This window comes from Hoplias malabaricus, chromosome X2, assembly GCF_029633855.1.
Source record: "Hoplias malabaricus isolate fHopMal1 chromosome X2, fHopMal1.hap1, whole genome shotgun sequence".
Classification (NCBI taxonomy): Eukaryota; Metazoa; Chordata; class Actinopteri; order Characiformes; family Erythrinidae; genus Hoplias; species Hoplias malabaricus.
In genome coordinates, this window is record NC_089819.1 from 17,860,928 (window position 1) to 17,884,123 (window position 23,196).

A 23,196-nucleotide genomic window follows, 5' to 3' on the forward strand; every position below is an offset into this window, starting at 1 on the left:
AAATTCTTTTTGGTCGGAACATGTTAAAGCATTCTTCTACGTAATCTATAATATGATGGGTTGGTATTTGTGCAGTGGCTTCTTAGAACTTTATTGGAGTAGCAGAGTAGTTGTCAAACCCTGTTTATCTGTTAATGTTGCAGTACCTCCATAACTCCTCCCAGCTTTGGGTTTGTGTGAGTGTGAAAGTTACCTTGTTCAAAAACATAGCTAACCTTGCAGATCTGGATACCTCGAAGCGCCTCTTTCCCAAAAAAAAGCAATGCTTCTCAGTCTTCCAAATAACTACTAAACTTTACAATGTATGCAACAGGGATTTGTTTTTTATATATATTTACATATATAAACATGGATGTTAGCTAATTTGCCTAGCCCTATACCTGTAAGGGTTAATAATAGAATATCAAAATCTAAAACAACACAATCACCACACAATTAAACAAGTACTCATATATCAGTTGTATACACATAAACACTGTATACATTGCATACTTGCATTAAGTTCTAAGAGAGCCTGAATCATGTCATGTCCTTTAGCCCTTGCCTGCTCTCAGCCGGGAGCAAGGCAGTTGGCAGCATCTGCTTTGTCCTTCAGAGCTGACCATTTGAATGTGTGTTCCTGTAGCACCAAGCATGATGAGGAAAGAGAAGGTCATAGCATGATACTACCTGCTTTTCTCCCCTCTCAATTAATATGCAGGCCTGAGAGGGAGAGAGAGAGAGAGAGAAACAAGCCAGACGGAGGGTTGGGGCCAGAAAGGTACATCTGTGTTTTAGTAAGATCAGTTATTTATTGGTTTGTCAGTTTTTACCTGTTAGCCTTGCCTTTATCTGTGACCTTCATCTCTATTCATGCTAAAGATAGACTTTATCTACTGCACCTGATTTGTGGGGTCTCTCTCTCTCTCTCTCCCTCTCTCTCTCTCTAGCTTTCTCCCTCTCCCTCTCCCCCTCCTTGAAATATGCAGTGTACAAAGATTTCTGTGTTGTTTCTGTGCTGAAAATATGCAGCGTGATATGCATATTCATAGATCAGAAAAGTTTGAAAGGAAGTAAAAGCTTGAGAGCAGACAATTGTAATGCCCCAGTGCACTACATTAAATAAAGTATAGTGTCCTGAATAAATAAATGTATTTTGGACAGACTTTTCAAAGTGTGGCAGATGTTAATCACATTGTGTGCAGATTTTCTTAAATTTTATGTATTTGAAAATATTATGTATTTGAAATAAAAATGAAATACCAAAGAACTGTCATACTCTTTGGTTACTTGTCAGATTATATTATATTATTATTATTAATATTATTATCCATGTGTTGCAGGTGACTGTGTATAGAAGGTGCGATATTTGGTATTAATTTATTACTTAAAGACACAATTCAAACAAATGATGAGATATTTAAATGATTTTATTGCCTTTTTAACACTTATAATCCCCATTTAGACATTAAATTTAAAGAACTGTAACATTTATAAACAGCTATATTTGCCTGTCACTCCTTACATAGTGCACATTACAGATAATAAACCTAATAATGCTGCACCCAGGCGGCACGGTGGCACAACAGGTAGTGTCACAGTGGGTTCCCTCTCATGGTCCAAAAACACATGTTGGTACGTGGATTGGCGACTCAATAGTGTACATAGTTGTGAGAGTGTGTGTGAATGTCACCCTGTGAATGCACCCCCTCCAGGGTGTGTTCCTGCCTTGCGCCCAGTGATTCCAGGTAGGAATTAAATGGACAGTTATTAGGGTGGGAGTTATAATTTCACTGTATTTCAGAGTATTTGGGCGATAACGATATTGTTGGCGATATGATAAAACACTGATAAATGCTTTTAATAATTTCAGGAACACACTATTTCAACATAATTCAGCCATTACATAAACAAGTCAGAATATAAGTGTTATCACAGTATTTGATTTTTTAAATCGTTTTAATAATTGTGACGATATCACGAACAATACGATCTGGCACAGCCCTAGTTAGTACCATATAACACCAATAAACCAATACAGGCATGCAGTATTCGGGTGTTTGTTGAAATGTGTTCTGAAAGTGGTGGTCAGGGCCAAGATGTGTATCCTGTAATTTTAGATGTGCAAAATCAATAGCAGTCCTAATGCTGAGATTGAATTTGGTTTGTTTTATCAAAGTAATGTTATTGTTCAAGATTATTCAGATTCATGTCTGCGTTCATGGATTTTCCACAGTGTGTGAACACACCAGTCGGTAGCAGCTTACCGGTGGCGCATATCACCGTGGCAACCGGACTTCTCAGAATATCTTGTTTGTGTGTGTGTGTGTGCGCACACACACTGGGTGGTTTGTTTTCGTTCCTGTGACTAATAAGAGGAGGTGTTGCCTCTGGGATATATCTACATGTATATGTACACACTGTATCAGGATTAGCTGCTTTATAAAGCACTTCTGTCATTTTCTGTTAAAATTTGGCTGCAGTTTAGATCTGCATTGGTGCTTCCTTTGTGAGTCACTCATTCACAGTCACTTACACTTATGTAGTGTAAGATAACAATATTATGACTCATCACTGACATGACCATAATGCTCTATCTGTGACAACAAGACAGCTCATCAGGAAAAATATATTCATTAAGATGATTCATCCAGATTGTTTTCTGCATATTTTGTATTTGAAGATGTGTGGCTGCTGGAAGAAACTCACTCTCTTGTTTGTGTAATGATCTAAATACACACAGACAGTATGTTCTATTAGGACACCATGTGCTGAATGAAGATGTGAGCTGTGTGTATACAGAACTAGACCATAATTTCTGTATTAAACACAAACAGTGCCTGCTTCAGTCAGCACAGTGTAATACTCCCTTTAGTTGTTTTCTTCTCTAGATACTATGTGTGGATGAATGTAGTTAAAATGGGGCAGACAGCTTTGCAGTGAGTTAAATGTGATTTCACTAATTCATGTGACTGCCTTATCTCCAGTCAGTCTGGGTCTTTCCAATGTGTATTGCTTCAGCCAATCAGTGAGGATGTCATGCAGAGGGCATGCCAATGAAGATTACTGTCCTAGTTTATGGGATATGCCAAGCAGTTGAATACACTATGCTTGAATTCAAGTGATTTCCAGAACTTCATGTGTAGAGTTCATGGACATACCAAACCTTACCATCCTCGTTTGGGATTCAACATATTATTATAAAATTAAAGGGTCGGATTTTATTAGGTGTTCCAGGTATGTAGTGTGATGTATGACCTTTAACTACTTCCTCTTGTTTTGCAGATTTCTCTTGAGCTGATTGGAGCCTGGCCTGGTGGAGATGATGCTGAGTTTGTAGAAGACCTCCTTTTCCAGCCATGAGCCACCAGGAGGCGACACTGGGCCAGGAGCTCAGTGAGGTGGCTGAAGCAGACCTGGAGCGGCGAGGCCCTGAAGGCCAGCAGCCTCCCTCCCACCGCAGACGCCATGACAACTCTGGCCGCTCCCGCAACCACCACAATGGCCAAGGTGGAGAAAATGCCCAGGGGCAGCCTGGGTCCCAGCGCTACCGCAGATACGAGGGCTCTGAGGGGTCTGGCCGCTCACGCACTTCCCGCAGGACACCCGAAGAGGGAGATCTGGAGCAGCAACATACACAGCAGCCTATCCCACGGCCTGCAGTGACACGCTACCGCCGGCAGGGTGATACAGAGGCACGACTGCGAGCACAGCAGCAGAGGCAGAGACAACGGGAGAGGCAGCAGAGGGAGGCAGAGAGGGCTGAGCAGCAAAGGTTGGAGCAGCAGCAGCAGCAGCAGACTGAAGAGGATGAGGATGGTGGCAATGCACTCGCTCGATCAGCCAGCACCGAAAGTGGCTTTCATAACCACACGGATCGGGCAGAAGGTGATGCTGTCATGGCTTTGGAGGTGGAGCCTGAGGATGAGGGCACGTATGGTGTCCCATTGAGGCCTGAGGCTGAAGAATACACAGAGAGTGCTGAGTCTGAACAACAGCCTGCAGGACCAGCTCATGCACAGGCCCAGTACCCTCCCCAGCCACCACCACTACCCCGTGAGCCTCTTCCTAACACAGAGCGGCCCCTCAGGCACGACGCAGAGGCCCTCAACCCTAACTACTCCAATTACGTTTATACGCAGCCAGTGTACCGTGGGCCAGGCAGAGAGAGCCAAACTCAGGCTGAAGACGAGCCCTATTCTGAACCCTATGCCGAATACAGCGTCCAGGAACATGTGTACGAGGAGATCCCAGAAGCCCCTGGGACACAGACCGAAGGCCAGAAGCCACAGCAGCGACAGAGAGCCAACTTTCGTTTGTTTGAGCGAGATTCATACCAGCAGCAGGAGGCTGTGGGCTCCAGGTTACACCACTATGATGAACGCTCAGATGGTGAGTCAGACAGCCCAGAGAAGGAGGCAGAGTTTGCACCGTATCCTCGTGCTGACAGCTGTGAGCAAGATGAGGACATCGACCAGATCGTAGCAGAGGTGAAGGAGAGCCTGAGTTCACAAAGTCTTGAGCGTGCTGCTGCAGGAACGGGCAAGGACGAGGAAGAAGAAGATGAGTGGCCTGAGTCTGAGCACCATGGGCAAGCTGAGACGGAGGAGGGCAAGCTGCAGGAGACCCCAGGTGTGGAGGGAAAAGGAGAGGAAGGTAGGACACCTGTAAGCAGCCCGTCTGAGGAACCAGTTACAGCTAGGAACAGTCAGCAGAAGAGGGATGCTATTTCTCTGGCCATCAAGGACATCAAGGAGGCCATTGAAGAGGTGAAGACCAGGACAGTGCGCTCACCGTACACGCCTGACGAGCCCAAAGAGCCCATCTGGGTAATGAGGCAGGACCTGAGCCCCACAGTGGAGTCTGACCTACAGCCGTCACTAGGGGGAGATGTGAGTACAGAAAATAAACAGCATCGTCATCCTCACAGGGTGTTCTTGGTCATCTTTTTTTTTTTAGCTATTTTAAGTACTGAAGCTACCATGTGACATGCCACATTAACGCACCACGTTAATGTCATGTATTTCATGTGAAGATCATGCAAACCCTTTACTTACTTGAGCTTCAAAAACCTTCAGTTGACTTAAATATAAATTTAACATTTTTGATTTTGCCTTTTTAGGCTCAGCATTGTGTTTCAGTTCTGCAAGCTCAGTTCAGTTGTTCAGAAAGCAGTTAAGATTTCAGAAGTGGAAAATTTAAATGTGTATTGCATAGTAAAAAATTCCATGAAGATAATTTGTAGATTCTTAAATTATTTAAGGGTGTATGTAGATGAAGGGCGGCATGGTGGCGCAGCAGGTAGTGTCACACAGCTCCAGGGACCTGGAGGTTGTGGGTTCGATTCCAGCTCCGGGTGACTGTCTGTGAGGAGTTGGTGTGTTCTCCCCGTGTCCGCGTGGGTTTCCTCCAGGTGCTCCGGTTTCCTCCCACAGTCCAAAAACACACGTTGGTAGGTGGATTGGTGACTCAAAAGTGTCTGTAGGTGTGAGTGAATGTGCGTGTGTGTGTGTTGCCCTGTGAAGGACTGGCACCCCCTCCAGGGTGTACTCCCGCCTTCGCCCAATGATTCCAGGTAGGCTCTGGACCCACCGCGACCCTGAATTGGATAAGCGGTTACAGATAATGAATGAATGTATGTAGATGGGCCTGATGTGAGTTAGTATGTAATGTATTTACATCAGTAGTTTTCTTAATCATATGCTTGAGGTGCTACATGACCCCCATTTTTGATGACCATCACTTTTATCAATACACCTTAATCAAGCACTAAATAAAACAGGCTCTAAGAACTATACAATACATTTAGGCTTTATTTGCATATTAGGGCTGTGCCATTTCATATCGTGTGCAATAATATTGCAAAAATAAATTTTAAAGAATAAAAAAAAAAATCTATATTGTGATATTCTGACTTGTTTATGTAAAACATCATTGCAGTTAGATGTAATTTGCTGTACATTCATTACATCGTTTAGGACAGGTACGGTGGAAATTTGCCCTGTGTTCAAAAATTTGCTCAAAAAGAGGGTTGTTTACAAAATAAGCAAATGTTTACAAATGTATTTGTTGTTTCTTCTGAATGTTTAATATTGTTAGATTTCTACTAAAATAAAATATAATTAAATATAATTTAAATAAGAAATATATCGTTAATTTAATGTAGTTAATATTAATATAACGTTTATTTCGATGCAATAGTGTGTTCTTAAAATAAATAAAATATTGTTACCGCCAAAATACCCTGAAATATCTTGATGTAATTTTAGGGCCGTATCGCCCTCCCCTATTGCATATTTACATTATTTTGATTTTCTTGAAAGTGAATGGGTCAGGGACAGCTAAATATAGTTTGAAAAACATCCTGACAGACCTTGGAAGACTGCAGTAATGGATATGTGGATATGCAACACCTGATTTTCACTATGAAAATAACCTCTTGATCAGAAGTAATAGGGATAAGATATAGTTGAATGTTCTGTCAAGCGTGATGGCATCACTCACTTGACTTACTGATTATGTTTGTTACGTTACTGTTATGTTTGACGAGAGCAGGAGTTTTTAATGCTGAATGTGAGACCGCTGATAAAGCACCTTCAAAACAAGCAGGAACTGAAAATGTCCAATGTCTGGTGATGTTTGTGGCTTTTGGACCTCAAACATTTGATTGCAAAAGATTTGTGACCAAGTATGAAACATGACTTTAAACATTTAACTGAGGTGTTCAATTACACTTTGCTGTTTGAAATAGAAAAAATATGTATGAAAACATCTAGGATACGGTGTGATATTGCTGCGTTTTACAAAGACTAATTTTTGTCAACTGTAATTTCCCTGCCTGTGTAAACATGCCACAGCACAGTGCTTTCCTAAAATCTCTGCCAAGTTCCATTAAAAGACCCCTAGGTAAGTTTTGTTTTTTTGCTCCTAGGCACCCACTTCAGTTGCAGAGTTTAAATAAATTTCACAAAACTATCCAGAAATCAAGGGGGATTGAGTGTTTGCTTTTCCTCCTCCAAAAGGGCACTTTCTGCAGTTCTGAGCCCTGAGTAGCTACAACAGAGGCTTTATTCTCCCTATTACAGGTCAGTGGAGCATTACAAGCTTTTGAAGCTGTAATTTTAATGAAAAAATCCTGCGTAGTGTTCCTTTAAGGGGATAAGTGTTCCTTTGTGGATGGTTAGCGACCAATCACGTCCCCTCACACTCCATCTCTGAATTTGACTCACGGGAGTGTTGTTACGACCCAGTCTATGGTTAAGCCGTAACAGAATGAGGTGTGTGTTAGGATTAATGCACGGGAAATGAGTAACTGTAACAGAGATGAGAATGTGGACGAAAAGAACACAAACAGAAATATGTTTATTATCCACGGAATGGGTAATGAATAGAATCTATATTGTAGATGTGATATTTACAATGACACAAACACCAGTGAACTTCAGGATGGCATTTGTGAGGAACAGTCTGCTACGATGGCCAGCAGAGTCACAACATTTACAAAGCGTGCTACAGGAGTAGGTGGGAGTGTGAGCTTGCCATCTAGAGGATATGGAGAATGTGACTTAAGATTGAGCTCAATAAAGCCGATACAGCTCAGTAAAATAATCCTGTGATCGGCCCCGATACCAATTTTTGAGATCGGCTCGGGACATCCCTACTTTATATCTTCAAGATAAAAGCATATTTTGCTCTATAATAACAGAAAGTCCTTGTATATGTCCTGTTACTTACAGACTTGCACTTTATGACCCTTAGATCCAAACATATTCAGTTTCCTGAAAAGAGAGGAGATTGCTTTTGGTAAGATTCACAGACGAATCGAGGCTGTCTCTGGATGCTTGTTGTACTCCCTGGGTCTTCACTTTTCTCTCGCTCATCCTCAATGTGCTGTGACCCGAGCTTTTCTTCAGACTGCAAGTGGTGCCTGGCCAAATTGCCTGCCTGTAGAAAATTGAAGACATACACATTGCAATGGGTCTGCTTCTCCCCAAGCTGGCAGGGTTCATCTGTATTCTGTGTTAGAAACACATGACCAGTGCATGCAAATGGATCAGACTACTACCTCAGTCACGACAGGGCTTGCCTGATAAGAGAGACCGAAGGGAGAGACAGAGGTCTCATTTAACAACGGTACTAGCAAAATTCTAATGAAAACCAATGTTCATTTGCTTAGTATTTATCTTGTGTCCTTGCTGAATGTTATAATGCTATTTTTGGTACTTAGGACACTTCATGTCCTTTCTTCTGTCCTGTCACACACAGTTTATACACTTGAGCTGTCTATTGAATGTAGTAAGTCTCTTTGTAATTCACAAGCAAATTAGATACCCTGTCGCTGTACAAACACATTGCGGTGGTACCCACATCTCCCATACGGCTCCTTTGGTGATGCTAATTGATTACCAGCATTTGTCTCAGTCTTACTCACCGGCTAAAATTTTCATTTAATGCCAGTTGTCTGTAAGACAGCTAGATCTATTGGTGCTTTGGTGCCTTTACAGCTGCACTGGAATACAAAATGTTTGTGTGGTCTAGAGAGAAGCCAATACTGCATATGGAATGAATGAAATGTTATGTTTGAAGCTCTCAGCAAAATGAGTATTACACAAGCATTGCCTTTTAAGATTTTCTGTGGTTGTGTAGACAGGAAAAAGATTGTTTTATGTTGTATTTTTGGTCACCAATTACACCATTCCTTACACTGGGACGTGACGCCTTTCAGCTGGTTGAAAGTTTTGCAATAATAATAAAAAAAATAAACACTTTGTAAAGCCAGAGAGTTTCTCTTATTTCCCTGAAACATCAAGAAACTTAGATCACTACTGTGTTGTCTGCTTTCATGTGCAGCCATATTCCACTGCAAGTTCATCACAGGACTTACTTTTTCCTTCCATGGTATAATTTATTTAGCACTGGTGAGAGACACTGAAAGAGACTGCGTGTAAATAATTCAATGAGACTCACATAACACTTTAGGAAAGAAAAAACAGCTTTCCTTCACAGTGTCTTGGCAGTATGAAAAGTACTTATTTATGCTTATTTATGTGATGAGTTTTATGGAGCTGATATGTTACAAGGAGCCTCTGCTTTGCAGTAGTATTCAAAGACCATACCAGCTGAAAAAAAATCCTAGTAAATATTTGTATATTTTAACACATTATAATTTCAAGAGGGGAGGAGTAAAAGGACTGGAATCTTTATGGATCTTGCACTGCCCTTTTAACAAATCTCCCTGTTGTTTTAACCTCTGATCTAGACACCACAGTGAAGTTTGATTTGCTTTTCCCATGAAAGAGTAAAGATATTACTGCAATATAATGATGAATTAAATTAGTGTTCTGAAAATATTGAGATTAGTATAAACACTGCCAGTTTTATTAAACACTAAACTCAAGTGTTAGTAAACTCTGTGCTCTTGAGTCCAGTAGAGCATGATTTTGGCCTTACTTAATTGAACAAAGCTTGAACACAGATTGCAACAAATGTGGCCCAAATGTGGCACATCTGCAGGCCTCTTATGGCCCACAGTTGGCTTTGAATGGCGATGCTTATTTGCCACAGGTCCTTAAATGGGCCAGATGTCAGGTGTGTTGTGGAACAAATCTGGGCCAAATGGCTGGTGCGCACAACATGTGCCATAAATTATGTCAAGCTCAGCTCATGGAATCAAGTCCACGTCTGACTCACAACATGAGCCATAAGTGCCAAAAGTGAGACAAATTTGACCATCATATTTCTGCTCTCTGGGAAGATGTTAAATATGAATGAAAGTCAATCAAATGGGTAAATGATGTGTCAAATTCTCAGACAAACCTACACAAAAAGTGAATTATCATATTTATCAAATATTAAAGTTTTGTTTATGATTGTACATTTTTGACATATCATCAGTGCTAGCTTTTTGTTGACACTTGTGACACAGAAGAAAATTATATATTTTCTTTATTATGCAGTAGAGTTGAAAAAAGTCATCTTTGGTGTTGGGTTGTAACAGGAGCTCTCTCTTGTCCCATGCTACAGTGAATTCTGATCTGTCTACAGGCTACCAAAGAGCAGCACTCATTTTATTTAGTCAGACCTTTTGTTTGCCCCCAGGCTTCTTTGCTTCTCGCACTGCACACGTTTTCTGCTTTAATTTTTGCTACTTGCTTCATTCTGTTATGGAGAACTTTTGGATGTACCAGGTTGACCATCACAACACTGACAAGGTTAGGTTCAAAGTCAGTTTTGGTTTTGGTTGTTTTTGGATCTTTTTAATGATTAATGGTTTGTGAGCAAGAACTTCTTGTTCTCTTAGCTATAAAAATGTTTGTGTAATTACGTAATGAAAACACATTTAATTAATTGTAACATTTATACACCACTTTTGTAAAGAAATCTAATGTTCCTGAAAAACACTCCAGATCATAGATTTATCTCAATATGTTAATCTGTTCTCGTGCCGATGAACCAGTGAGTCGTTGGTTTTCTTGTTTTTACGAGGTATTTCTTCTGAATATGTGACTCAGTTTCACCTGTGAGATGTGAATCTGGCATTGGCTAACACTAGTCCTCTGCTCTGCTGGCTTGATGAACAGTGTAGGGGCTTTAGCAGATGTTTTTTTTATTCTCTCTTGGAAATCTTGCATCTTCTTAAACAGTGTCCTCATTACAATTATGTGATATTTAGTACTGTTTCAATTTATATGAATATTTATTGTCTAAATTATTTGCATAAATTCATCTGATCTCATACCATCATCTGTTTGTTATTTTTAAATAAACATTGCAGTGTGTTTTATTTACCAGACGATTCTTTATACATTGATACATGCTTGCGCTTTTACATGTTCTACCCCAATATATTTCTTATATATATTATATATATTCTTTCCCTTTGTCAAGTCCCCAGGCTCAGACTCCACCTCACCACAGGGGGCGGAGTCTTCCAGCCGCCACCTACCTCTGCAAGAGGGAAGTGACAGCTTTGAGTCCCCATCTCCTGCCAGCAAAGAGGTAGGCGGGCCTCCAGAAGCATCTGTGAACAGTCATAAGCAACAGAGAAGTGTAGCGTGTGTGTCTAAGAGGTGTACTGGTGATAATTACACAAAAGATACAGACAAAAACACATCTTTATGTATGAGTGTGTATTATTATATATCTATTTTTTGTTGTTTGTCAATTTTGGCCATATTAATATCTGCTGCATCTCACTGGGAGATCAGTGATGGAGACTTGAACAGTTGTTTTTGATAAGTGTGAAAATTGACATAGTTACTGTTTTAAAATCTTTACATTCACTGTACAATCCATTCCCACACTCAGGTTACACCTTGGACATCATTGAATATAAAATATAAAGTAGACAATATCAAAACCTACAATTCAGACTGGCTGACACCATGGTTAAGCATAGTCATGCATAGCTGTTCTGTTAATCAGTGTGATTAGTTTTGCCAACATTAATGTTAGTGATGTTACTTCCAAAACATTGAAATAATAAACTATTGAAATGATGTTGACTTAGTAGAGCAATGAAGAATTAATTTTTTGCTTTCTGATGGCTGTTCTGGAATCTCTGGGTCAGGAAAATGGTGGCACACCTTTACACTGGGTGCAGAAAAACCTTCTTCTAGTTCATTATCACTTTAGTTTGTCTTACTGTATGTCTAGTTCTGATTGGTTTACATCTTGTGACATGATACAAAACTGACTTTTGTTTGCTTTTGTTCTTAAAATGGCAGTCAAGGAGGAGCCTTGCCTCATTCCCAACATATGTGGAAGGTGAGTTTTGACTACAAGCATGGAAATACAGCATGACTCAAAAGTAAGGAAACACCCATGAAAATGTCCGGTTGCAGGGGAAGGGCAAGACCTTTTAGATGATGATTTCTTATATGTTTTCCATATTTTGTCACAGTTCATCTCTTTTAATCATATTTTAAACATTATTAATATTTTTGTAGTAGTAGTAGTAGTTTCAGGGAAGAATATAGTTGTTTATTTTATTAAACACTCTTTGGAATCTTCCTCTTGCCTCAGTTCCAGGCCCTTGTGACCCAGAGGACCTCATTGATGGCATCATCTTTGCTGCAAACTACCTGGGTTCGACGCAGCTGCTCTCAGACAAGACGCCCTCAAAGAATGTACGCATGATGCAGGCCCAGGAGGCTGTCAGTCGCATCAAGGTGAGACAGCTGTGGCTCTGTGGTTTTGCATCTTTGAGATCAGACTCTCCTGAGAAACTGAATTTGAGTGAACTTCAGCTTTTTCTTGTCTTTTTCTCAGCAAAACACCATACGTGTTCAGGATAAGCAGACATGCTCTCAGAAATCCAGAATGCCATTTTTAGGACAAAGGATGTTGATAGAGTGATAAGGAATTGCCTCTTTTATATTTAATTGTTGTTGTCCTAATATTAGGATGTTGCTAGCAGTTTGAAGCAAAGGTGATATATAGGATCTGAGAAAGGGCTTAATGTTTGCAAAGATTTAAAGCAGTTGTTTTTTTGTTTTTTTTACACCAGTTACTCTTTCTCAAAACAAGAATAATTAAGCAGTAATTGTAACATTCCTCTGTGCAATGGTGATCAATTTCAACTGACTGCCTCAATCCCGAAGGACTGCAGACGTTTGCCACTTCACCCCCTTTTCATCCTCCTGCGGCAATAGGCAGCCATTCTCCTAGTCAGCCTCATGACTCAGCATTTTTTATCTCCACCTTAAAAAATGCAGTGAGCCCAGCACCACCATTCTGTGTTTTCTCAGCATGTGTCGGCACCATCAGAACATCTCTGTATGGAGTGGAATTAGTGTAATTGTGAAATTAAACCTATTCAGTTGCTCAGTGCTGCTAGATTAACTGATCTGAGCCTTAGATATTATTGTATATACAGACATGGTGAATACTGGACAGCTATAACACGCATAAAGCCCGTCAAGACTGCTGTTTGGCTTTGAATAACGATAAAATAAACAATCGCTTCACTAAAATTTTCAGCACAAACATTCACTTTACAGACAGGTAGCATAAAAGGGGGTCTTATATTTAGTGCTTCATCATCCCTGAAGAGAACTTAAATGATCAGGTTGTTAAATCTGAGCAATGTTGTTGTCAGCTTGACAGTGAAAATATGTTGTTCAACCATAATGAAAACCAGACTAAAACACTGAAAACGCCCCACCTCATCAGAGCTAAACCTTTGTTGCATTTTAACCACTGTAGTAGGTGGTGATGAATAACAAACTGCACCAGGTCCCTTGCAAACTCAGAACCCACCCAGAGGTCTGCTGATGAACCCTGTTTGAACACGTCCACTGCAGTACTGACTTTTTCCAGACCTTTTCTGATCTGGAATTGTTCAAATTATAACTGGGGCAAGAAGATTCAAATGTAGTTTTCATATCCAATACTCAAAACTTTTCAACAATGCCCTAATTGTTTTATTAGTACAATCCTATTATTTGAAAGGATACGAATGTCTGGTTTGATTTCGTTTGAAAGTTTACAGTTTTACTCTTCTACATATGACGAAACAATAGAGGGTTTATTTGTATGGAGGAAGCTCTGCTGTATCGTCAGATAATGTTTAGTGTCCTCCCATATCAAACCCCCCTCCTGTCCTCCAATAGAGCTAACACACCTCCACCTATTAATTATTCACATGCAGTGACATTCTGCCACAGCTCATGTTCTACAAGATGGTCTGATGCCATGTTAAAAATGAGTTCTGAGACAGTGAAGGATAGAGAGATTCCCAAGTACAGACAGTGACACGGCAGTCGCTGTGACGCGAGTCTCACTTTCATGTTCTATTTGATCTATTTTTACACACTGGCATGTACAAACTAGCTCTTGATCTAATTTTCAGCGGAGTTCCTCTATGCCTTTTGCAGTCATTCTTTTGTTTCAGAGGGTGTTCTGTAATGTAACACCAGCCGAATTCTTGAGGAAAGGGCAAGTAAGCCACCTGGTGGGGGAAAGGGGCATTCACTTAAAAATAAATGCAGATCCCATTACGATTCAGCAAAGAGCCAGCATGTGGTGGATATCTCAAGCCCATGTTTGAAGTAACAGCTGATTAGGTTCCCTAAATCTACTGTATTTCTATGCACTTAGCAGTGCAAATTGTGTCAGCTGGGCTCTGTCTCACTCTAACTATGTTCCTGTCTCTGTTTGTTCCATGCTAAGCAGACGGCCCAGAAATTAGCCAAAAACAGGAAGAAGGTGCAGTAAATCCTCATTGATTGGTGTTTTGCTTTTTATATTTATATCTCTTCTTCCTCTTTCTCTTTCTTTTTGCCTGGTATCGACATTTCTGCATTCTTAGTGCCCGCCTTTCTGTAGTTTACTCTTTTTCTGAATCCAGCAACAAGACATAAACCTGTCAGATGTCTGTCTGTGGAGTCTGTCTGTCATTTGTTTCCATCCATATCAGAAATTAATGCAGTCTTTACATTAAAACAGATGGTTAGATAGTGGCTGAGATAAGATTAGAGGAAGCTGTTTTTGCTGGATGCAGAAAATACAGGTTCCTACAGCATTCTTTTCTTTCCAAAGTCTTTTCTTTCTGAGGTGATGTCCTGTGTTTGTGAGTGTGTTTTTTTCCAAGGCGTGTTTCTTGTACACCAGCTTTTGTTATGCAGTAATTTACATATTCATCAATGTATGAATAAGGCAATTTTAGACTAATACTAACTACCACACTAACTGAAGCTGAAACTAATCCTCTGGCTGTCAGAGTTTCCACTGAAAGCGATTTATCTTTACACCTTGTTTGAAATGAATGAGTCTCCAGATATGGAAAAATCTATGTTGTTTTCAGAGCTCGTCAATACCATGATTAAAACAAGCTTATGCAAATCCTTTGCCTTACCCCCCTGGACCCTATTAAAATTCTGTTATTTCTACATGTTCATTTAACTCTCGTTGAATGACTAGTATCAGACTAACCTGTGTGGATCTTTGCTGAGGGAGTGACTGATGATTAGTGCTCTTTCCTTTGTGTCAGCAGGCTCCTGAAGGTGAAGCTCAGCCCATGACTGAGGTGGATCTCTTTATTTCCACTCAGAGAATTAAAGTGCTGAATGCAGACTCCCAGGTATAACTCCCATCATTTATTTTTTCATTTTAAACTTACAGACAAAATGCCCATTGCTGAAGTTTGTTTTGATTTGCCATAAATAACTGTAGGCATGTAAGGATCTCTATATTTGACAAGGATTTGAATAAATTGGGCTGTAAATGATTGTCAGGTCGTGTGGGGTGTTCCTAGTATGCAGAGGTTTTTACCAACCAGAAGTAGCCCAAGGAAAGCAGCTGGCGACCTTAGGCTCACGCATGTGCATGGGGAGTAAAGGCTAGGCTGTCAGAAAAATGTATATAGCCTATGATACAAAGTTGTCAAAACACATTGCAAAACACAGTGCAGCTTGCGACTTATGTGGCTGCATAACCACAGACAAGCCCATGCTGCCCCCTTTGCCCAGCTGAAAGTAACTACATTGGTCATTTAAGCACCGGAACTAGACTGTGGAGCAGTGGAGCCTGGTCTGATTAATTATTTTTTTTCTTTTACATTTTTTGACATGTAACCTTTTAATATTACACAACAGTACTTGGACTTATTGTAACCAGTAAAATCTCTGTAAAATATCATGTCATGTTTAAAGAACTGGTTCCACTTAACCATCACGAATCTAACCTTTTCTTCTGCTCTGTAGGAGACCATGATGGACCACCCCTTGAGGACCATCTCCTACATTGCTGACATTGGGAACATTGTTGTACTGATGGCCAGGAGGAGAATGCCTCGCTCAGACTCTCAGGAGAATATGGAGGCGTCTGACCCAGCCCAGGATGAAAAGCGCCAGTACAAGATGATCTGCCATGTCTTCGAGTCTGAAGATGTGAGTCCAGTTTTTAATGAACTGCCAGTGTGACCTTTTGTAAAACCACCAAAAGGACACTTGTCAGGGATTTCAGAACGTCTAGATATATGAACAGTATGAAGATGATTTATTGGAATATCCAGTTACTACTAAACGGGACAGCCAAAAAAATGTATTGTTTTATTATGTTTTTTTTTTTTTTTTTTGGCTAAAATTATTTTAAAAAGTCATAAATATTGTTTTTTCAAAATGCAATAATAACTAAAAATCTGATTGTTAATTTTCATTCATTCATTATCTGTAACCGCTTATCCAGTTCAGGGTCGTGGTGCGTCCAGAGCCTACCTGGAATCATTGGGCGCAAGGCAGGATTACACCCTGGAATTCACAGGGCAACACACACACATTCACACAGTCACACCTACAGACATTTTTGAATCGCCAATGTGTGTTTTTGGACTGTGGGAGGAAACCGGAGCACCCGGAGGAAACCCACACGGACACAGGGAGAACACACCAAACACCTCATAGACAGTCACCCGGAGTGGGACTCGAACCCACAACCTACTGGAGCTGTGTGACTGAGACACTACCTGCTGCGCCACCATGCTGCCCATTATTGTTATTTTTCCGAACATTTATTTATATATTTTCACAAGCCAATGTCTGTAAGTTACAAGTAACAGCTACTTCTTAGGCAGATTTTGTGAGTTGTTTTTTTAACTTTGGCTTTCTTGTTTTTTTCCTTATTCCCCTGTTCCCTTAGGCCCAGCTCATAGCACAGTCCATTGGTCAAGCCTTCAGTGTAGCATACCAAGAATTCTTGCGTGCCAATGGCATCAACCCTGAAGACCTGAGCCAGAAAGAGTACAGTGACCTCCTAAACACACAGGACATGTACAATGATGACCTCATACACTTCTCAAAGTCAGAGAATTGTAAAGATGTGAGTGAGCAGTGTCTTTATGGAGAGGCAAAACCTCTGCATCACTAACTGGCTGTACTATGCTGTAGCAGTAAGATATATTGGTAATTCTTTCCGTATTTGCATTGTAAGTTGAGTGTTTATTATGTGCTCCTTAGGTTTACATAGAGAAGCAGAAGGGAGAGATTCTAGGCGTGGTGATTGTAGAGTCTGGCTGGGGTTCTATCCTTCCCACAGTCATTATCGCTAACATGATGCATGCTGGACCTGCAGAAAAATCAGGAAGACTGAATATTGGAGACCAGATCATGTCTATCAATGGCACCAGCCTTGTTGGACTTCCTCTTTCAACATGTCAAAGCATTATAAAGGTAGTGTTTTGCGTTTCATTTGGGGAGTTATGTTCAGTTTAGTTTTCTGTGTTGTTGAAGCTGTACTCTCACTTGGGTTAGTGCTATTTCTACAAAATATTACCATCAGTGGGTTTGATTGTAGTTATTGTTTTTCTTTTAGTGGATTGTTCAAAGGTAGAGATTGTTCTGGATTAATGTTTGATAGTATACTTGTATCTACAGCATGATACATTTGTATAAATCTATGACCTCAGTTCTTGTCTTTGGTCTTGTCTTATACTCCAGGGGCTGAAGAACCAGTCCAGAATCAAGCTAAACATAGTCAGATGCCCACCAGTAACCACAGTCCTCATCAGAAGACCGGACCTGAGATACCAGCTGGGTTTCAGCGTGCAAAATGGCATTGTGTGTATATGCTGAGCGTATCATTAAATTGATTTGGGGAAAATATTTATTAATTACTACAGTTTATTCCATTAACCTGCAGTATATTCTCTGTGAGACAGATTTGCAGCCTTATGAGAGGAGGGATAGCTGAACGAGGCGGCGTCCGTGTGGGTCACCGCATCATTGAGATCAATGGCCAGAGTGTTGTGGCCACTCCTCATGAGAAGATTGTACACATCCTGTCAAACGCAGTTGGCGAGGTAAGGGTAGACAATAGTAGGGTAAGAGTTTAATAATTTATAGAGTGAATTATTTACTCTTCCTCACAATGGAACCTCAATGATTATCAAACAAAACAAAAGAATCATTTGCAGTGGTTGTCAAGAGATTTTTAAATGCTGTGAGTGTTGCTGTTTACACACAAAGATGTATATATTTTTTTTAATTAAATGTGTGCTTACATATTACACTGTGAAGAATGAAGGAGGTGTTTTTATAAAGAACAAAACAATGCTTTTTATATGGAATATTAAAATGCAAACAGGCGGCACTAAACTCTCAAAACAGCTAAAGTGAGTGCTGAGATGCACTAAACAGGATGCTCTCCAGACAGTCATTTTACCGCATTCCCCTTAATTTTTCAATTCAAAAGACAAGAGCAAGATGTTTAAGCAAATATACACAACATTATCTAATTACTGACAAGTATTCAGACTCAGGTTTATTATTTAGTAACTATGTTGAAATGTTTTGGCAAAGAATGTATTTCTATTTGCTCTCATTCTGCTTTCTGTCTGATAAATGACAAAAACTGACCTAGCTTTCTCTGCTTACACGGCTTCTACATTTATTTCATCATCTACTCTGCTCTGTTTGCTTTAGTCAAAGCATCAGTTTCAGTTTGTATTTCCTCCAGATTGTTTTCTTTAACTGATTTTGGACATCACCTCCTGAAATAGATCGGTGGCTGTTGATGCATATCCTTTATCTCTGTCTCTAAACAGATTCACATGAAGACTATGCCTGCTGCCATGTATCGCTTGTTGACAGCCCAGGAGCAACCAGTTTACATCTGAATCCACAGTACTACCCTCAACTTCCTGACCTGTCCTCACCTCACCTTATCCCTTATCCTTCTTTAATCTACTATGGACTGCTAACTGAATGACTGAACTGAGCTCTACCCACTATGACCACTATTTTCCATGAACTTTTACTTTCTACTTACTGCCTTTACCCTTCCAACTCACCTTCTGTCAGTGTGGTGGTGTTTGCTTCAATGTGTTGAACATCTGTTTCTGCACATGTCTGGCTGTCCAGGAAGAAAACAGTGATGGAAATAGAGTGAGAATGAAGACCTCGCCTTCTGGACACAATGTGTGGCCCTTCCAACATTTCTCTTTAAAAACTTGTTTACTCCCAGAAATGAATTGAAAGTTCTCTGAACCTGATCACATTCTTCATGCAAATGGAACTTGCCTTTTCACTGATTCTTTCCCTGTTATTAATTTGAACCTGGAGACCATCAAACATTCCAGCTTCATTCTGTTCCACTGCAGTTTTAAAGGGCAGCTGTTAGAGGAATAGTGTGGAGAAGTGGACCAAAAAAAATGTGAAAACTGTGTACTGCAATGTGCATTCCTTAGAATAACAGCTACTTAGAGTAAGCAGGCTCTGTGGATTTGAAGAAATGTTAAATATATATAACATGAATCCGTGGACTGTTAATGCCTTAACAATATCATGACACCGTATTTTGAAAGAGGGAAATCAACTCAGATATTTTAGCACATGAAATATCATAGAGGGTCCTAATGTGGTTCACCCACACTTTGACATCTTGATCTAATATTACAGAAAGGCGATTTTGGCCTTCCTGGTAGCACAGAATAACCAAACTGACATTGACATCATTTAAAAAAAAATTGAAATTTTTGAATTTTGTTTTGCAAAATGCATAGGGTCCGTATTTGAAAAGTATATTTTAGTTGAGATTTTCTGGAGGTAGTTTTTTGTTTTCAGGACTGATGTGCAATTTGATATTTTGTGGTGACTGAACTCTGGGATAATCTCCTCTGTATCCTGGTGTACAGAACACATTTGGTTTTCATATTTAATGACATCACTGCTATTTTATTTGTCTGCATTTTTGTTTTGTTTCAGTTTAAAAAATTCATACTTGAAACCGTATTTGAAGAAACCTCTGTTTGTAAAAAGTTATGAGGTGTATATTGATTTTTATTTGAGATTTTATTTTCCTAACTGTTCTTCTCTGGTTTGAGACCATTTTGTTTGTTTGTTTTTTTAACAAGTTGTAATTATGTAAAAGTATGGTTTATAATTAAGTAGTATGATTATTACAGCATTGCACTTTTAGAGTTTATCGTTTCACACTATGGTTACTTATTTTCCTGTGTAGTGTAGTGCACTGACCCCGTGTTTAGACTGCTGTAAATGTTTTTGGCAGTTTTTTGAAGTGCATTTGCTGAGTAATTTGGCCAGGTTTAATCTAGGTCTGTGGGTTAATCCCACAAGCTCTTTCAGGGAACTCAATTAAAGGGAATAGTGTAGCACAGATTAAAACTAATCAGTCTACATTTAAAAAAATCTAATCAGCTCTCTTTCACATCTATTACAAACTATAATTTGAGAAGTTAAGCATGTGGGTTTTGCTGGTCTTGTGCCATTTGTCCAACAGTGGGCTTCTACATGCTTTTCCCATTACTACCTTTTAATAACAAGCTGATTGGTGGAATAATGTAAAATCTTTCTTAAGTTAAAGGGATTGTTATTTGTCAAAACATTAGTTAAGTACAGAGTAGCTTGAGCTGATCATAAATCCAGCGCCCATCAGTGAGAACCAGAAGCCTGTTGGGATGTCCTTCTGTTTTTGATGAATTTTTTTGTATAAATCAGATAATAAACCACAGAGGTCTAATCTGTGTGGCCAGTCGAGAAGCAGTGCAGTTGCTGTCATAAAGTAAATAAATGTTGCAGTATGTTCAGCACAAGTCAAAATTTCAAAATAAGTACAAATTCATTCAGATGTTTTTAAGCGGACTCAACTAAAGTGCACGTTAGCCTCAGAGGGCACTTTTTGCTTTGTTTTGTTTAGAGTTTTTCTCTGTGATCTTATTGGAGGGACTAGCACATGCCCCTCACTTTGTGTCTCATAACATTTTTCAGTTTCTTTAAGAGCAGTGGCTTTCAGCTGGTTCCTTAGGGCACCCAAATGTTGCATATTTTTTGCTTTGTGTATTTGGAGACTGGACAATCTAAGGTTTCTAAGGAACCTCCACTCTTTTTTTCCTCCTTCAGAAGATATGTTTCAGTCTTTTGGGTGATTTTCACTTGATGACAGTACAAACAATGTATTGTAACTTCAGTGATGCAGGTCTGCATTCACTACACCTACAGCTGGTCATAAGGGTACTGCAGTGTCAGCTTTAGCAGTGGCCATTTCACGTGTGTCCCAGTTCCTAAATGGCCTGGCCATATTAATACTGTATTTTAATCTGTGTGAGGCAGGTTCTATGGAAGGATATAAAAGATGACTTCATGGTTTTCTTTTCTTTTTTTTTAATGATGAGCATGGTCTGTCATGTCATAGGTATGCTTTATCATTTCTGCTTGTAGTGGGTGTGATGTGTGATGACATTACTCCACCATAAACAAAACCAGCTGGATAACTGTAAACCAATATATAAATATATTTATATACACATATACACTACAGTATACACAGATTATATACAGTATGTTACAATTAAGAATGATAAGCAGTGCAAGAGTCTCTGAGTCTCTGTCCCTGAGTACTTCACATATGAATTTCTTCAGGGATATGGCAAAACCCAAGTGATCTCCATTTGGCTGAAATTGCGGTCATTTCTTTGGTCTTAATATGATATGTTCCAGTGCTGCATTTAGCGGATTTGTGGCGATTTCTATTGCAAAAGGCACTATATGTATAATCTCAGCTGAACTGAACTGAATTGAATGTGAATAGTAATTTTGTGAAACTGATGATGAAATGTCCGGCTCATATCAAGGTGAAATTCTATACTGTATTTACTCTATGGACAGCAGTGCTGCTGTCTGAGTCTCTGAGCAATGTAAACAACCTCACACCTCAAAATACACCATTCGGTTTCCCAGGACTTCTGCACTGTAGGCTGTGTATAAAAGCAGGACATGTTTGTGGCAAACCCGGCTAAGTTTAGCAAGCTTTATCCATGCCGATGGCTGTAGTGATGGCTTTATGTGGGAAATTATCTCGAGTTTCTGTAGATCCATAGGTGGCTTGACGTGGTGGGTTTTGAAATGCCATGAGGAAAGAAATCCCCTTGTACATATTAGACACATTGACCTTGAACACGTGGAAGTGACAGATATAGAAATATGAACTGAGAGTAGAACACCAGTCCTGGCCGAATAGTGCTGTTGAATTAGAGGAACACGAGCCGGTTGCTGGGGGTTGACTGTAGTGTTTATTATGCACTCGCTCTGAATGTAATAAACTTATATCTATGTTTGTCTGTATGTCTATTGTAAAGAAATAGGGAAAAAAAACACTTTCTGTAAAGCAATGGCAATGTTTATTTATTTGCTAGCTTTTCCGTGATTAAATATTGAGCCACATTCCTTTGCCATAGCAGGAATGTTTGTAACAGTATTTACAACAATAAACGACTTACTGAGAAAGTACAAACACGCTGACACGCTGACACTTTTTATTTAGTATTTTTTTTTAAATGGAATCACAAAACACTTTTAGATGTGCAGTTTTATCAAAATAGCAGACCCAGTAAACAACAAACGTCCCTGGGCGTTCAAAATAGGTCTAAAAGTAGTTTGTCCGTCAAGGACATATTTTAAATGTCAATGGATGTCCGAAATCCATCTTAATAAGTTAGTTAAGTGGGGACCAATCGATAACGTCAGTGGACGTCCACAATGCGTTTTATACAAGTAATTTTTTTCGGGACCAATTAATAACGTCAATGGACGTCCAAAATACGTCTAATAGTCATCTTTTCAATATCTGTGTTTGGACGTCTTTTCAACTTTCATTTTCAACCTTAAGAGAACGTTGATTAGACGGCAGTCATTACGTTATTTCAACGTTGAATCAAATGTTTACTGGGGAGGTTATTTATTTTCCAGAGCCATTAGTGTCCACACTGCCTTTACTTTTTCCAGGTACCTGAATATATATATTTTTTAAGCCTCATAAACAGGGAGACTTCCCTGAGCTCAGAATAAACCTGCATTGTATTTACATCATTTCAGAGCACATGTGAATTTCACAGTAAGTGTGCAGGTTATTTAAACTAGGGATAACCATATCTATGTGGAAATGGGGCAGCAAGTGCAGTTGATTAATCCAAAGTGAAGGTGTAGAATCAATTCTCAACTCATTTTCACAGACAACAGCCTAAGCATCAGGGATGTAACTGTGCTGCAGACAGCAGCACCTACACTTCCATAACGGGTCACGAAACAGTACAGAAATTGTTTTCAGTGGAAATCCCCTTTAATCCTATCAAACCCCAGTACGATCATCCTCAAAGAGCTCAGACCATCTAATCAACACTTTTCAGTTCTGTTCTGGTCTGAAAAACAGGAATACATAAATTCAGATGTGCAGATAACACATACTCTCCACATACCCACACAAAGC

The 23,196-nt window shown here is 39.7% G+C and overlaps 1 protein-coding gene across 4 annotated transcripts in view; it reads left to right on the forward strand.

Moving 5' to 3' along the window:
• The window catches only part of LOC136676759 (amyloid-beta A4 precursor protein-binding family A member 1-like), a 44,595-nt gene extending 22,395 nt beyond the window's left edge, over nucleotides 1-22,200 (forward strand). For 2 of the 4 annotated variants that reach the window (XM_066653969.1, XM_066653971.1), the window contains exons 2-13: nucleotides 3,265-4,871; nucleotides 10,867-10,977; nucleotides 11,706-11,745; nucleotides 12,004-12,149; nucleotides 14,155-14,187; nucleotides 14,975-15,061; nucleotides 15,684-15,869; nucleotides 16,618-16,797; nucleotides 16,935-17,147; nucleotides 17,415-17,534; nucleotides 17,636-17,776; nucleotides 18,521-22,200. In XM_066653969.1, the coding sequence (XP_066510066.1) occupies nucleotides 3,339-4,871; nucleotides 10,867-10,977; nucleotides 11,706-11,745; nucleotides 12,004-12,149; nucleotides 14,155-14,187; nucleotides 14,975-15,061; nucleotides 15,684-15,869; nucleotides 16,618-16,797; nucleotides 16,935-17,147; nucleotides 17,415-17,534; nucleotides 17,636-17,776; nucleotides 18,521-18,592 (2,862 nt within the window). In that variant the 5' untranslated portion in view covers nucleotides 3,265-3,338 and the 3' untranslated portion in view covers nucleotides 18,593-22,200. Of the gene's footprint in view, nucleotides 1-700; nucleotides 761-3,264; nucleotides 4,872-10,866; nucleotides 10,978-11,705; nucleotides 11,746-12,003; nucleotides 12,150-14,154; nucleotides 14,188-14,974; nucleotides 15,062-15,683; nucleotides 15,870-16,617; nucleotides 16,798-16,934; nucleotides 17,148-17,414; nucleotides 17,535-17,635; nucleotides 17,777-18,520 lie in introns of all 4 variants that reach the window. The other 2 variants (XM_066653970.1, XM_066653972.1) reach the window with 2 other exon arrangements.
• Nucleotides 22,201-23,196: the final 996 nt, after the last annotated feature.